The sequence below is a fragment of the Taudactylus pleione genome, unplaced genomic scaffold, assembly GCF_031769625.1.
Source record: "Taudactylus pleione unplaced genomic scaffold, aTauple2 ptg000086l, whole genome shotgun sequence".
In the NCBI taxonomy this organism is placed as follows: domain Eukaryota; kingdom Metazoa; phylum Chordata; class Amphibia; order Anura; family Myobatrachidae; genus Taudactylus; species Taudactylus pleione.
In genome coordinates, this window is record NW_028284488.1 from 21291220 (window position 1) to 21307751 (window position 16532).

General features: G+C 41.7%; 1 protein-coding gene across 4 annotated transcripts in view; it reads right to left on the reverse strand.

Moving 5' to 3' along the window:
• SEPHS1 (selenophosphate synthetase 1) overlaps nt 1-16532 on the reverse strand; it is a 134659-nt gene that overhangs the window by 23131 nt on the left and 94996 nt on the right. For all 4 annotated transcript variants that reach the window (XM_088468918.1, XM_088468920.1, XM_088468919.1 and 1 more), the window contains exon 7: nt 8403-8502. In XM_088468918.1, the coding sequence (XP_088325044.1) occupies nt 8403-8502 (100 nt within the window). The remainder of the gene's footprint in view (nt 1-8402; nt 8503-16532) is intronic.

Here is a 16532-nt window from a genome sequence, read left to right on the forward strand (position 1 = left end):
CTTACGCATGGGGAGGACCCCATGGAAAATATATTATTTTTTTCCAGCACATACATCTTACATAATGAGGAAAACAATTCTGAAACACTGGCATATAGTCAAATCAGACCTAGACCGGTATCCAATTAGCCGCTGTAAACTACAGCGGCAAATTACCTTGCCCAGGGCTATCCAATTAGCCCTGATGCAGGCATTTATCAGGGATTTTGTTGGTGAAACCAAATCAGTGATAAGAAGCCATTTTTCTCCCAATTGCAGCAGTGAAAATACATAGGTCCCCAACTTTTTACGGATCCTTGTGTTTTCATGAGAAAAACTGAACATTTTTGGACATTAAAAACAGAGTTCAATTGAATACCACAAAGATAACAATTTGGCGAAAAAGATCAGAAAAATCATCGAAAAGCCCCCGTTGTTTTGCTGCTAATTGGATACCGGCCCTAGTCTGCACTTAGAGTTGTGAAACACCACCAGTTCTAACATTAAAGATATGACAATCTGATGTTGCTAGGATTCCATCCACAGATCTACTCCGGTGTCTGCATCATAGTGCTTCAATGAGTCATTACTAATTGTGCTGTCCACCTGGGGAGCTAGCTAATCAGTCAGCCTGCTGCCCACTAATTCTGCAAGAGACTCCCAGCCTGGTTTTTCCTGCTTCCAGCATTCACCTGCTCTGCAGTACTACTGCTTCCAACAATACCAGGCACTGTATGGTTACTCCTCCATCCAGCATTTATCAGCTCTGCAGCACCGCTGTTTCCAGCAAATACCAGTCCCAACCTGGTTACTCCTGCTTCCAGCATTCCAGTCCCATTTCTGTGGTACAGCATTCCGGTACCATTCTGGTTATCCAGCATTCCGGTGTTACAGCTGTCCGGTCCAGCGTGCGTTAGCTGGTCCCAGTCCGGTATCCACTGAACCTACCGGTCCCAGTCCGGTCCTGTGCGCATTAGCTGATCTCAGCCCGGCATCCAAGCCTAGCCGGCCCCAGTATACTGGTTCCAGTTTGGCCATATTAAAAAATTACTTCACTACTGTATACAGTGCACCATTACAGAGTCATCACTCATATCAGTCTTATCCATACAGCCCAGTGTTCCCAGTTCCTGTGCCCACAAACAAAACCCTGATTCCTGACAAAGTGAGAGTGAATACATTTTCTTGATGTTCAGATATCACTTTTGGATGGCATTATTATGGAAACAACCTATACTTTGTGCCACAAGCTATTAACTGATCAACAAATAAAACACTGTTGACAATTGTAACACACTTTTCTCTAAAGTCTAATACTATAGCAACAGCTGACATTTTCAGGACAAATCCCAATCTATCATCACTTTTAAAATATAGGCCCCTGCTTTGTTATAAGTGTGGACAGAACCTTAAGGATTGTTTGGTTCATCTTTTGTCAATTGGAACCTTTCAGAGAGAATGTCCAACAATTAAACATCAGGTTTGCTTTAGGTGTACATATTGCAAAAATTTGTTGAGTAGAGATTGTTTCGTACATCATTTAACTTTAAAATAAGGCAAGATTAAATATTAAGGCCCAAATTCCACCAACAGCGATAAACAACTTTTCGTCAAAATTTGGCTTAAAGTGAGAATTTATACTTATCGGGCAATCCTATTAGCCGCGGTTTTCGCATGTGCGAATTCTCCAAAGCCAAAAGCCACGAAAAGTTTTCTCCACCACCACAGCAGGTAATAAGGTGTGCAAAACCCCTATTTTGAGGTAAAAATGTCTAGACTTATTGCAGAACCCCTTGGAAACCTTCCTTAATGACCAATTAGGGGAAAAAAAGTTTTTAATTAGCTTAGAATTACAATTACAATTTTTTTTTTCTTTTAAATAAAAAGTGTTGGAAAAAGGGTTTAAAGTAGTGGGTCAGGTATTTTGGGGGGCTGTATGGATGGGACATTGCAGGTGGCTGCACCAGGTGTATTTTTAACATTTATTTTGCCCCCCTCCCCCCAAAAATTGTTATAATTTTTCCACTGTTATAGCAAACTGCATATAACAACCATTTGACACAATTTAAGAATCCCAGATACTTTTATTAGGGCCCCTAATACACTTCTATATTGTTCTCCTGTCTCAGTTTGCCTTTCTGGGTAGAGACAGATTTCCCCATTTTTTTGCTGCACTTTTTGCAGGTTACACCACGGACAGTTTTCGGGAGAACGCCGCATTGTGGCTTCTGGATATGGATTGCTCGAAATGCACACACAGGCTAAAAATGCTAAATTATCGCACAAAAAGTCCTGAAGTGTGAGAAACATACCATCAAATCGATCAAGTATATGATTGTTGATCATATACCTTATCACGTTAGAAGTGGGGATCACAAAAATATGTTGCTAAGATACCAGGTGAAGTGGATTTTTGAGATTGTTTGGCTCCTTTAGGCCTTAATGAACAGGTCTCTTTACACTGTTTTATGAATATTTATATTGTTTTTGACTACAACTTTACTGCTTATGTGGATTGGCTTTATTGTTCTTTTCTGTATGTATTCAACTAGAGCAGGGATGGGGAAACCTCAGGCCCAGGGGCCATATAAGGTGCTCGGAATCATTTGGTCTGGCCCTCTGGGCTTTTTTTTTTCCTAGCCTCATCTGGCTAGCTGGGTGCCTAGAAAGGCACCCTGCAGCCGAAATCTATGCAGCAGTGCCACCTGGAGCATCTTTAGGACGCTTCAGATGGTCACATCGCTGCCCTTACAGCTCCCAGGAGCATCCTCAGGATGCACTGGGCATTGCTGTAGTCACTGGCGATTGTGGCCCTGCACCCATGTGACGTCACGCGGAGGGGGCATGGCTTGCATTGAGCCTGCAAATATTGTTCTATATATTAAAATGGCCCTCAGCAGAAAAAAGGTTCCCCACCCCTGAGCTAGAGGGTCATCTGATAATGAATAGTTTATTGGTTTTCATTTATTGCTATTTGCGCTGCATTTTAATAATTGTCTACTGTTTACAAATACATTATTCATGAGATGTTGCTTTTAACATTATGAGATTGTTATGCAGTCATTAAATTATACACATGTATATGAAGTCAATAACATTGATGAGCTTATTACTATGGCACCTGTAAAGGGGTGGCAAATATTAAGCAACAAGAGAAGAGTCAGTTCTTGAAGTTGATCTGTTGGAAGCAGGAAAAATGGGCAAGCGTAAATATCTTCATCACTTTGCAGAGGGACAATCTGTGATGGTTAGACGATTGGATCAGAGCATCTCCAAAACAGCAGGTCTTGCTCTGCGGCATCCGTCTGAACCGCAAACTCTTTAGAAAAGTCTGGTGTTCTCAATAGCTGTTGTGTACACAGAGCCACTTTCAATGCCCGAAACGCTTCTTCAGCCTCAGGAACCCATTTCAGCACGTTAGACTGTTTCCCTTTTGTGAGGTGTGTTAGTGGCACGGCTGTGGTGGCCTAATTTGGGATAAACCGTCCGTAATACCCAGTAATCCCTAAAAAGGCTATAACTTATTTTTTGTTAATGGGACGGGGCCAGTTTTCTATAGCTCCAATTTTCTTTAACTGGGGCTTAATCAGGTCTCTCACTATGGTAAACCCCAAGTATTGAACCTCTTCCATTGCTAGGCAACATTTCTTAGGGTTGGCTATTAGGCCTACCTTCCTGATTGAGTCGAGAACTGCCTGTACTTGGACCAAGTAAAATTCCCAGTCTGACCTGTGGATCACCACATCATCCAGATAGGCCGCTGCATACTGTCTGTGGACTTTTAAAATTCTATTCATTGCACGTTGAAAGGTTGCTGGGGCTCCATGCACCCCAAAAGGCAACATCCTATACTGGAATAGACCTTCAGGAACAGAAAAGGCTGTTTTTCTTTCGCCCTATCAGTTAATGGTATCTGCCAATAACCCTTTGTTAGGTCCAGTCTGGTGAGATATCTGGCTGTTCCTAGCCCCTTTATCAACTGAACCACACAAGGCATGGGATATGCATCAAATTTGGAAACTACATTTAATTTACAAAAACCGTTGCAGAAGCGTAAGCTGCCATCAGGCTTCGGAATCAGAACTATGGGACTGAACCACTCACTATTATATCCATGCTATTATTAGTATTATTTTCACCCGTCTGATGCTCAGCGACTAGAGCTCCACTCAAAAGACCAGAGATGAGGGATTTAAACTAAGCGGCTGCCTTACATCGTCGAAGCTGCAATCCGGACACTGCCCTCCGTATGCTATACCCAGCTGGGATACACATCGATTACAGGTTAGCGCTGACGTTTTAAACAATATAACAATCAGCCAAGCATAACATTATATATTTCTATCAGACTGGACATATTTCAGTTTTTATACAACAGTTCTGTTGTTTTTTTGAACTACCACCAAGACAGGACATTTATCACACAAGTTGTACTAAGCAGCTACTATTCTAATGCTGTGAAATTAGGTACATTGGTGTATGGATATAACAACAAAAGGAATAACATGGTCACATACAATTCAGTGCAGGACTTTACTTATTGAATCAGGATTCTATACAAGGAATACCCAGAGCCATATTACAGTGCATCCGGAAAGTATTCACAGCGCTTCACTTTTTTCCACATTTTGTTATGTTACAGCCTTATTCCAAAATGGAATACATTCATTTCTGTCCTCAAAATTATACACACAATGCCCCATTATGACAACCTGTAAAAAGTTTTTTTGAGATTTTTGCAAATTTAATAATAATAATAATAATAATAAAAAAAAAACCCCCCTAAAGGTGCATACATACGTAACGATTTTTTGAACGATTTAACTCAGTTTCTGAGTTATAACGAACAATTATCGTTCATGCGCGTTCCCATTTGTAGTTTGTAGTTCATTCTGACTGACCAACTGAACGATTTTCATTAAGGGAAGTTACAACCAGAGACCATAACTTGACCCTAGATGGTCAGGTGGATGAGCTTGTGCATTTGTGAGCGGGGAGGTTTGTCCATGTAGTACACCTAGCGATGTACACGTTGCGCTCGGATCGACAGCGTAACTCCCAGTCGAGTCAGAATATCGGCTTTTAGTTTTTCATAGTCCAAAGCATCTGCCGTGCTTAAGTCAAAGTTAGCTTTTTGAGGCTCGCCTGAGAGAAAGGGGGCCAGCAGACAAGCCCACTGTTCCTTAGGATAGCTCTCCCACTCGGCAGTCCTCTCAAACGTAGGCAAATACGCCTCCATATCATGTCTCTGTCAATTTTTGAAGGAAATGGCTAGCCCGTATGGAACTGGTTTGGACATTTGGGGAAGCATTTCCAGGCCAGGCTGAGAGATGTTGCACCAGCTCTTTAAGGATCTCACGGTCCTGGTTCTATTGCCTCCGTATCTCCTGAACCCCCAGTTGATGTTGCCCGGTAGCTTCTTGCTGTACCCTGATGTCTTTTTGCTGTACTCTGGTGGCTTTCTGCTGCACTGCTGTCGCTTGTAGCAAGGCCTTGATAATATCCTCCATGTTGTCTGTTTTTTTCAGCAATTTTGTAGCCACTTTCACCCAGGACATGCATCAATTCTGGTTTCCGGCAAAGCCTGGTCCTTTAACTGAACCAGATTCCACAACTGGGCAGACAGAGCACCACCTGGACTTGCTTCTGTGTGTGAGGCACCACAGCTCCCAGCATGTCACACTGTGAAAAAGCCTCTGCAGAGTTTTGCACCTGCAGTTTTACTTTGTGCCATATTTTACTTCATCCAGGCAGACACAGACCTGCTTTCTTTAGGGCTCTCAAAGCTGCTGCTCCCTTCACTTATGCACAGATCATTGCCTGTATTCTCCACCACATGTAACAGGGCCGGGGAATCGGTACCATCTCCTAGGTTAGATGGCAATGCGCAGCAGCTGAGAGATCAAACAAAGTCCATTGGTCTGTTGCAACTGACCTCGGACAGTTTTATTATAAAGCAAAAACAAAATAAGAAAAATAAACACCTAGCTCACTAATAAAATACAATAAGTTTTACCAGGCACAGTTCACTTGGTCTCAGCAGCATGTTTTCTCTCACAGAGACACTATAGACCATGGATCTTTAAGCCTTTCCCCGTGGCCCGCTGATGGTTAGGGGAGTGCAGTCCGCACTACACAGACACAGCGGCACTACATAGGGGGGACTGCATAGGGGGGACCACTACTGGGGACACAATATAAGGGGCACAACTGGGGGGACTACTACTGGGGCCACTGCATAGTGGGGAAAACTACTGGGGACACAATATAAGGGGCACAACTGGGGGGACTACTACTGGGGCCACTGCATAGTGGGGACCACTACTGGGGTCACTGTATAAGAGGCACTGCAGAAGGGGGCAGATATGGGACATAACTGTATGAGGATGGGGACAACTGACATAATTAACATAGGAGGAGGGACAGTTATGGGGCATAATTATAATTCTGGAGGAGGGGGGCCGTTCTGGGACCTAATTAGAATTGTAGGAGGGGCAGAGTCTAAATACCGCAGTATAGCTTAATGACCCTCGGACTTTGTTTAATTTTTTTTATGTGGCCCATACATCTTAAAGGCTGAAGGCCCCTGCTATAGACTCTCCTTTCCCCAGGCAGTGTGTCTCCCAATGATCAGCCTGACAATCCTTAAAAAACACCCATCCAGCTGAAAAGCCCTAATTAGCCTGGTGTGAGATTACCAGCCCAACACAATATACCTGGGGTTTTTAGAACACATAAGGCCCACATACATCAGAGATGGATCGCTGCGATCAGATAGGAAATGCCGACCGGCGAACATCGCTGTTCCGCGATTCGTCACAGGATCGGAGAAATTCTACATGTTATATTTCACCGATCTGCCAATCACGATAATTTTTTGATAGTGATCGGCAAATCTGTGAAATCCAACATGTTGGATTTCACCGATCCGCCAACCTGGTACCTCTGGATTGCCGCCTTGCGGCGATCAGTCTCTGATGTATGGGGGCCTTTAGGCAAAAAACCTAGGAGTATTGTATCGCCTTCTACCGCTATACCAGTGACCTTGTCACAATAATATATATATTTATACATGCATACTATGTTTATTCATCAGAATGGCAAAACAGAAAGCACATTTGTTCAGCACCAAACACCAAAATATCCAAAATTGCTGTGAGCCGGTCCCTTGCTATAGATGTATCCACATAGCCTCCCTTGCGCGTTAAACAGCCCTTCTAGTCGCACCATGCTGTGGCGTGACTTGGTAGCAGTGAGCGTCGTTTCGTGTGACTTTTTACCTTCCAAAGCATCTTATTTGCATAGCGGTGTGCATAGGACACACAAGCAGCTTCTGCTGATTTAAGTGATTTGCTGCATGTCTATATTCTGTGTGCAACTGCAGGTGTAACTGCATGCAAAATGCTATGTTACAGTGTCATAGCTGCAGTGCGAATAAGAAGCATTAGAAAGTAAAAAGTTGCAAGAAAAAACGCTCGGTCCTACCGAGTCGAGTTATGTGTAACGTGACTTGTAGTGCACGGAGGATAGATGTATGTGGACACATCTATATACAGTACATACACCAGCTGGCTATACACTGGTCACTAATGTATATTTTTCTGCGGTTGATGTAATTTTTTTGTATTTGTAAATAAATGGACATTATTATTTTCTGTTTTCGGTTGCCTTAACAGCCGTGACTTCAGTTCGATATGTAATTTCTGTTTGTATACTGTTGCAATATACTTCCTGTTTACAGTTGCTATGAATAAGTAGTCAGATGTTAGACACCATTTGGTCCAGTATGTCATTTCCGGTTAGTTTTGCCTATAAGGTGGTATCTGTTACAATACTGATTTTCCTGCTTACAGCTACCATGAAAATCAGCTTTTTGGGCATCTTGATTACCTTTTTATTCCTCTGATTAATTTTGCTTTACATCTCTTACTGTATATTTGTATTTCTAATATCTGCAATTTTGATTATTATTTTTCCATTTATATCAATTGTTTTATTTTTTTTAAATAGTACATGGTTTTGGTTAATCTGTAAATATGAGTTGGTGCTTATTTTATTTAATATTGGTATTGTTGCAATCTATTTCACCTGGACTTGGTTCTGGTTAATTATGGGCGTGTCTTTGGTGTAAAATAAGTGATTAGTGGTTCAATGATGTCGCCTTATAAAAGGTATGTGATATCTCCAAAATATACTGCTGGTGAGCCTTCTATATACATAAATACACATACCATATATGTTACACAAATCTTCTTCTGGTGGGTGTCCTTGCCACATATTTATATTACTGCACAGTAATTGGAGACTGGGATAACAATAAGAAAAAAATAAATAAGAAAACAAAACAAAACAAAAGTTTGTAGTGCTCGCATAGATGTACCCGTATTGTGAAACAGTATAAGAATATGTATAATTTGCAGTACCAGTTCTGTTTAGTCGAGCCATGTTCATCATTGCCTCCTGGTATGCCAACTCCACATCTTCTTGGGTGACCACCAGTTTTATTTTATTCCATTTTTCTGGCTGATGTTAAAATGACAAAAATTAGAAAATAAAACATTGTAAAGAAGTCACAAGATATTGTGCATGTTATTAGATTATATATGTAGAACTATTTTAATTTGGTCATGTGAATTACAGAGTATTTACATTTTTCCAATACGGTATTTACTAAAACACAAAAAAAAAAATATCAGTCTAAAATTCTACTGCCATCAAAACAACTTTTGATATGAGATTTGTCTGCCTTAAGGGGCCTATACATCTAGCATTGCGGCAATTCCCTGGTCAGGGAATCGGGTAAATTCAGCATGTTGAAAATCCTCGATTCACCGAACCTGACCAAATAATGGTCGGGATCGCCAAGTTGGGGATTTTAACATGCATTTTATCCTAGGCCCGCCGAAGGCCTGCTGATCATCTATGGTAGCTGATCAGATCGGCAGAACGTTGAATCACAGCGCTAATGTATGGCCAGCATTACATTGCTTTAAAGTAGAGTAAAATCCACCATTTTAGTGTCCTGAACTGAATCAGAACCGTAATAAAAACATACTTGCCTGCTTCTTATTTGAAGATACAGATTCATATATAGCACATCATAATCAACAATAACCACCATGCACAAAAAAATCAGGGATAATCATTGCAAACCACATATTGCAGACAAAAGGCACCCCTTTCCCCACACATATTACAAACCACAAATGTCACAGAAATAACACCCCACTTTCTGCTCCTCCATCAACTGGCCAGTATCTGATGCACAGAAACCCACTCCACATCAATTAACAGCTACATGCTGCACAGAGAATAATCCCCCCAATCAACTGATGCCCATCTGTTGCACAACTTCTCTTCGCCTAATCAATTGATGGTTTTCTGTGCATCATGCAGCTAGCACCCTAATCAATTGCCAGCTACATGATTAACAGAGATCCACCCCCTTCTAATTAACTAAAAACCATGTACAGGGCGCCTCCCTTTCAACCCCCTTCTAATCAACCGCTAGCGAATGATGCAGAGAACCCACACTGATATCAACTGATAGCCACCTGAGAAAGCACCCTCATAATCAACTGGCAGTGCCAGGTTGGAGAGAATTTCCCAAATAGCTGACAGTCACCTAAGCCACCTTTCCTAATCAACTGATAGGTACCTGTTGCAAAGAGAAACCTCCTTATCAACGGTCACAGCGAACGCACAGAAACCCACTCTTAATCAACTGATAGCTACATGTTGCCAAAGACCCCCGTAATTAGCAAATAGTCATCTGATGTACAGAAAACATGTCCTTCTAAACAGATAGCCACTTGATGCAGAGAACCCCCCCATAATTATTACCCACCCGATGCACAAATTACAACTCTACTAATCAACTGGCAGCCACCTGATGCATAGAAAAATATGCTCTAAATCAACTGGCAGCACAGGTCATTGAACATATAATCCCCCTCCTCATGAACAGACAGCCACCTGTTCTACACAGAAGCCTCCTAATTAGTAGTCATCTGATGCATAGAGAACCCTCCTACTGAAATGACAGGCAACCACTGCAGAGACCGCCCCCGCCCAACTATCTGATGACCACCTAATGCACAGAGAACCCCGCTCTTAATCAACTGCCCACCACCTGATGCACAGAGAATCCACTCAATCAACTAACAGCCACCTGTTGCACAGAGAAACCCTCAATGCTTAAATGATAGCTACTTGATGCACTGATAACCTAAACCATAATCAACTGCCAGCCACCTTGCAAAGAGAAGTCGTCTAATCAACTACTAGACGCCTGGTGCACAGAAAAACTCCCAATCAACTGACATTGACCTGTTCCACATATAAGCCTTTTCTCCTTATCAACTGATAGGAATGGATTGATCTCTGCAACCTGTGCCTAATTCACACCTTATGTATAGGATAATCTCCCCTCCTAATCAACTGCCAACCACCTGATGCACAGATGACCCCCGCTGCTAATTGATAGCAACCTGTTCCACCTAGAAACCGACCTGTTGCAGAGAGGACCCAGTCCTAAAAAAAACATCAGCCAACAGCTGCAGAGAAAACCTTGTCATAATAAATTCCCAGCCACTTGTTGCACAGAGAGCACCCACAATCAACAAACAACTACCTGTTTCAGAGAGATACCCCCAGGACCTCTGGAATTCAAATGATAGATGTCTCCTGAACAGAAATCCCCTACTAATCCACTGACTGTCCCCATCTGCAGACATATTCCCTCGAAATGACAGTCCTCTTAATCAGCTGCCAATTTAATAGTTCCCTTCTGTACATACTGTACCTCTAGATCACTGGAGCTTTTGTCCTGAATAACTAGATAAAAGGAACCCGGGATGAAGGTCCATTATCTGCATCAGGAATCTGAACGCTTAACCATAGGTCCTGATGATGTGGTGTGGTGACGTGTCAGCAGAGGTGAAGGTAGTGAGGCGTCAATAGTCTGTGGTCAATAGGCACATTCTTTGGATTTGTGCGATGTATAAATGTGCACCTTACACAATTAACTGACATGGTCGCATGTGATGCAACTGCAGCCAGCTGGGCTTTAGCGCACATGGTAGTATCCCATGCCACCGTGCCATCCTGCTGCATCCCCTGGCTTTTAACAAGGAGACACGTTCTGCACATGTGCAGAATGGATTTCCCCCAACTTCCCAGCCCCATTGGCAGTTATACAGGAGGTCTGTGACCATCAACATCATTGCCAGAATTGCAAATGGCATTCTAGAGCACATGTGCCAGGGACAAAAGTGGGAGGAGTGGCCGATGTCTGCAAGTCCCCTGTCACCCACACTGCATGTGGGTGACAGATGCTGCCTCATGGGAGGGGGTGTAATGCCCTAATTAAAGAAACTTGGGGGATGGAGGGATTTTTAAATTAATTAAAAAGAATTATACTGGTAGATGTTTCAGGAGGTTTCGTGGCTGGGAAGACTTGCCGAGATCAAAACGTTTCTGCTTACAAAGTTGTTATAATTTATTCCGTACCATTTCAAGATTGATTCCAGTCACCCTCTGAAATAGATTTTATTCAGTGATTTCCAAATAGAAGTGGAAATCTGGTAAACCTGGAATGGCTCACTATACCTGGTCTATGCTTCGGTCGGAGGGGGTCTGGAGTGCCCTAGCTTGGAGAAGATACAGATTGCATGCTTAATAAGTATGACTTGGGATTGGTTCGGAGACACCTCCCCAAAGCCATGGGTGGTCCTCTAAATAGATTTATCTCAGCTGTTCTCACTTATACTGTACATATATTTGTTGTGGCTTCCTGTATCTAGTCATTCCCATAGTATTACCTCCTGTAAGGCACACTCTAGTGAAGTATTCAGAAGACACAGAGTTGCCTTACCAAACTCCTTCTCTAGCTGGCAGACCCTGATACCAAACTTCCAGTTTACCAAATGGATTTCCAATGGCATATCTACTCTGGGGGAGGTGATGTATGATGGTAGTTTGCTTCCTTTCTCCCATTTGCAGTCTGCCTTTACTATTCTTCACGGCGATTTTTATAAATATTTGCAACTGAAGCACTGGCTACGGAGTATACATCCGCCAGTACTTAACAAACCACTTTAGTCCCCGGATGTCTTAGCAAAGTTTTCTTCTACTACCCATAGAGGTTATATCACTTGGTGGTACTGTTTGTTACTGCTAGACACTAAGAAGGGCAATTTCCAGCCCAACTCACAGGGAAGCAGACCTGTCACATTCATTGTCTGAGGATGTATGGGCAGTTATATTCCGTACTTGCTTCAATGTATCTTGTTGTATTAATCATGTTTAAAGGTTTTATAAGTTAATAAACAGATTGTACCTCACCCCAGATAGGCAACATAAAATCTTGTCTCCATATCTAAATATTGCTTGTGGAATGGAGAGCAATTGCCACTAAACTTTATTTTATAATTATATATATATGTATACACACACACACACATATATATATATATATATATATATATATACACATACACACACACACACACATACAGTCAGGTGTATAATTATTGGGACATTGACAGAATTTTCATATTTTGGCCTCTATTCACCACCACAATCGCTTTGAAATGAAACCAACAAGATGTGCTTTCGCTGTAGACTTTCAGATTTAATTTGAGGGTAATTACATCCAAATCCGGTGAATGGTGTAGGAATTACAACGGTGTCTATATGTGCCTCCCACTTTTTAAGGGGCCAAAAGTAATGGGACCATCAACTCAAAAGCTATTTTATGGACAGGTGTGGGCTATTCCCTCGTTATTTCATTATCAATTAAGCAGGTAAAAGGTCTGGAGTTGATTCTAGGTGTGACATCTGCATTTGGAATCAGTTGCTGTCGACTCTCAATATGAGATCCAAAGAGCTGTTACTATCAGTGAAGCAAGCCATCATTAGGCTGAAAAATCAAAACAAACCCATCAGAGAGATAGCAAAAACATTTGGTGTGGCCAAATCAACTGTTTGGAACATTCTTAAAAAGAAAGAACGTACCGGAGAGATCAGCAACACCAAAAGACCCGGAAGACCACGGAAAAAAACTGTGGTGGATGACAGAAGAATTATTTCCCTGGTGAAGAAAAACCCCTTCACAACAGTTGGCCAAATCAAGAACACTCTCCAGGAGGTAGGTGTATATGTGTCAAAGTCAACAATCAAGAGAAGACTTCACAAGAGTGAATATAGAGGGTTCACCACAAGATGTAAACCATTGGTGAGCCACGAAAACAGGAAGACCAGATTAAAGTTTGCCAAACAACATCTAAAAAAGCCATTACAGTTCTGGAACAACATCCTATGGACAGATGAGACAAAGATCAACTTGTACCAGAGTGATGGGAAGAGAAGAGTATGGAGAAGGAAAGGAATTGCTCATGATCCAAAAGATACCACCTCATCAGTGAAGCAGGCTGGTGGAAGTTTTATGGCGTGGGCATGTATGGCTGCCAATGGAACTGGTTCCCTTGTATTTATTGATGATGTGACTGCTGACAAAAGCAGCAGAATTAATTCTGAAGTGTTTTGGGCAATATTATATGCTCATATTCAGTCAAATGCTTCAGAACTCATTGGACGGCGCTTCACAGTGCAGATGGACAATGACCCGAAGCACACTGCAAAAGCAACCAAAGAGTTTTTTTTAAGGCTAAAAAGTGGAATGTTATGCAATGGCCAAGTCAATCCCCTGACCTGAATCTGATTGAGCATGCATTTCACTTGATGAAGACAAAACTGAAGGGAAAATGCCCCAAGAACAAGCAGGAACTGAAGACATTTGCAGTAGAGGCCTGGCAGAGCATCACCAGGGATGAAACCCAGCGTCTGGTGATGTCTATGCGTTCCAGACTTCAGGCTGTAATTGCCTGCAAAGGATTTGCAACAAAGTATTAAAAAGTGAAAGTTAGATTTAGGATTGTTTAGTTTGTCCCATTACTTTTGGCCCCTTAAAAAGTGGGAGGCACATATAGAAACAGTTGTAATTCCTACACCGTTCACCTGATTTGGATGTAATTACCCTGAAATTAAATCTGAAAGTCTGCAGTTAAAACACATCTTGTTTGTTTCATTTCAAAGCCATTGTGGTGGTGAATAGAGGCCAAAATATGAAAATTCTGTCAATGTCCCAATATTTATGCACCTGACTGTATATATCTATATATATTATATATACATACATACACTCCAGGGTCATTTGGTAAAAAATAAAAATTAGACAGTTAAATGGTTAAGAGGAAGCATTACTGGATTTAGTTTAGTGTTGAAAAATAGTGGGTTTAGCCAGAACACCAACACAAATCATAGATTCGGTACATATCTAGTCTAATACCAAACAAGAGAAGATATTGATACAGATGTGTTCTCATACATCTAGCCTCCTTGCATGTTAAACAGCCCTGCTAGTCGCGCCATGCCGTGGTGTCACTCGGTAGCGACAAGCGTCTTTTCCTGTGACTTTTTCTTCAAATGAGTCTTATTCCCACAAGCAGCTTCTGTTGATTAAAATATGCAACTGAGGGTGGATCTGCATGCAAAACGCTATGCAACAGTGTCACAGCTGCTGATACTGTAACGTAGCATTTTGCATGCAGATACACCCGCAGTTGCACACAGCATGCTGCAAATCATTTTAATCAGCAGAAGCTACTTGTGGTTCCATTTCACAAATAAGAAGCATTTGAAGGGAGAAAGTCATAAGAAAAGACACTCAGCGCTACCAAGTCACGCAGTTCTCACGCGTTGTGTGTAATGCGACTTGTAGCGCCTGAAGGATAGATGTATGTGGAAACATCTGTAGCACTACATGGAAAAAGTAAAATACAAGCTGCCCAAGATGCTAAAAGGGACAGTTACAAGTGTGTGTGTACATATATAATTCATAGCAGTGCAGCACTCCAGGCATAACAACAAATTGCTCTCCACCAGCGTTAGATTGTATCAGTGCATCTGAATATAAGCTCTTCATCTGATAAAGTACAGAAGAACACATTTCACCCTAAGCAGAGGCAAACACAGAGTGAGTGCCATAAGCTGGAGTGGGACTGCACACCCGACCGGCAGAGCACGTGTAATGACATCATTACGGCAGGAACATCCCACACACGCACAGTGATGAGGCATTAGTGTTCCCTTCACCATGACAACACCAACTAAAAACATAAGCAAATAAGCTGTCATATCCTACGCTATATATTGTATACATTAATATGCATTCATATCACATAAGGCTGCACAGTGGCAACATGGTACAAGACAAATAGAACTGCTTATAATCACTAGAATATACAAAGAAAAGCTAATAGATACTCAAAATGGGCATGAATATTGATATAATAATAGTCCACATATTACATAATCAATATCAGATAGAGGACTCTAAATGGAGGTGTACCCAACATATCACCCGCCACGATAAGGATCAAATAAATCTGATAGAGGGCTCTAAATAGAGATGCGCCTAACATCCTTCACCGCAATGAGAATCAAAGAAAGTCCAATACTAGAGGTGATATGTTAGGGTGCATACACACCAGGACGATATCGGCACGATTAAGGTAATTGGAACGATGAATCGTGTAAATCGCATAGTGTGTACGCACAATTGCGCGCTCCCGCTGGTCGTATGCGACGTCTTATGATTGTCTGTGCTGCACAGAATCATAAGATAACGCATACGATAAGGTGCCAATCGCACAGTGTGTACGGACAACCGGATGATCAGCCCACTGTACAGCGCATTTGATTTGACGATTCAACAAATAGTCAAATCTTATGCGAAATTGGACAGTGTGTACGCTCAATTTCGAAAGTTCTGCCTTCAAGGGAAATTGGATAGGAAATCGGAACGATTACAAATCGTTCAGGTGTGTACCCTGCCTTAGGTACACCTCCATTTAGAGTGCTCTATATGATATTAATTATGTAATATGTGAGATATAATTATTCCTTAGATTATATCAATATTAGTACCCATTTTGAGTATCTATTAGCTTTTCTTTGTATATACTAGTGATTATAAGCAGTTATATTTATGTCTTGTACCATGTTGTCTCTGTGCAGCCTTATGCGATATGAATGCATATTGATGTATACAATATATATAAAGTAGGATATGACCTGTTTTAGAACAGCTCCTTTGCTTATGTTTATAGTTGGTGTTGTCATGGTGAAGAGAGCACTGCTGCCTCATGGTGAAGAGAGCACTGATGTCGTGATGGCGTCATTACACATGCGCCGTCAGCTGGGTGTGTGGTCCCACTACGGCTCATGGCACTCACTGGATGTTTGCCTCTACTTATGGCAGGATTGGCTTGTTTAAACCAAATTTATTATTTTTTTTTTTTAAAAACACACTTTTTTTTAATATGCTGTGACTACAAGCACGGCACAGTGACTTCTTAAAAAAAAAGCCTATTATAAGGGACTCCCCTTGGTGTTATTCCATATTATTGTTGCTTGTGGTCTTCATTTGAGTGAGCTCAATACACACAGACACTCACCCGAGAAATAGGGGGGGTGGGATGGTGAACCAG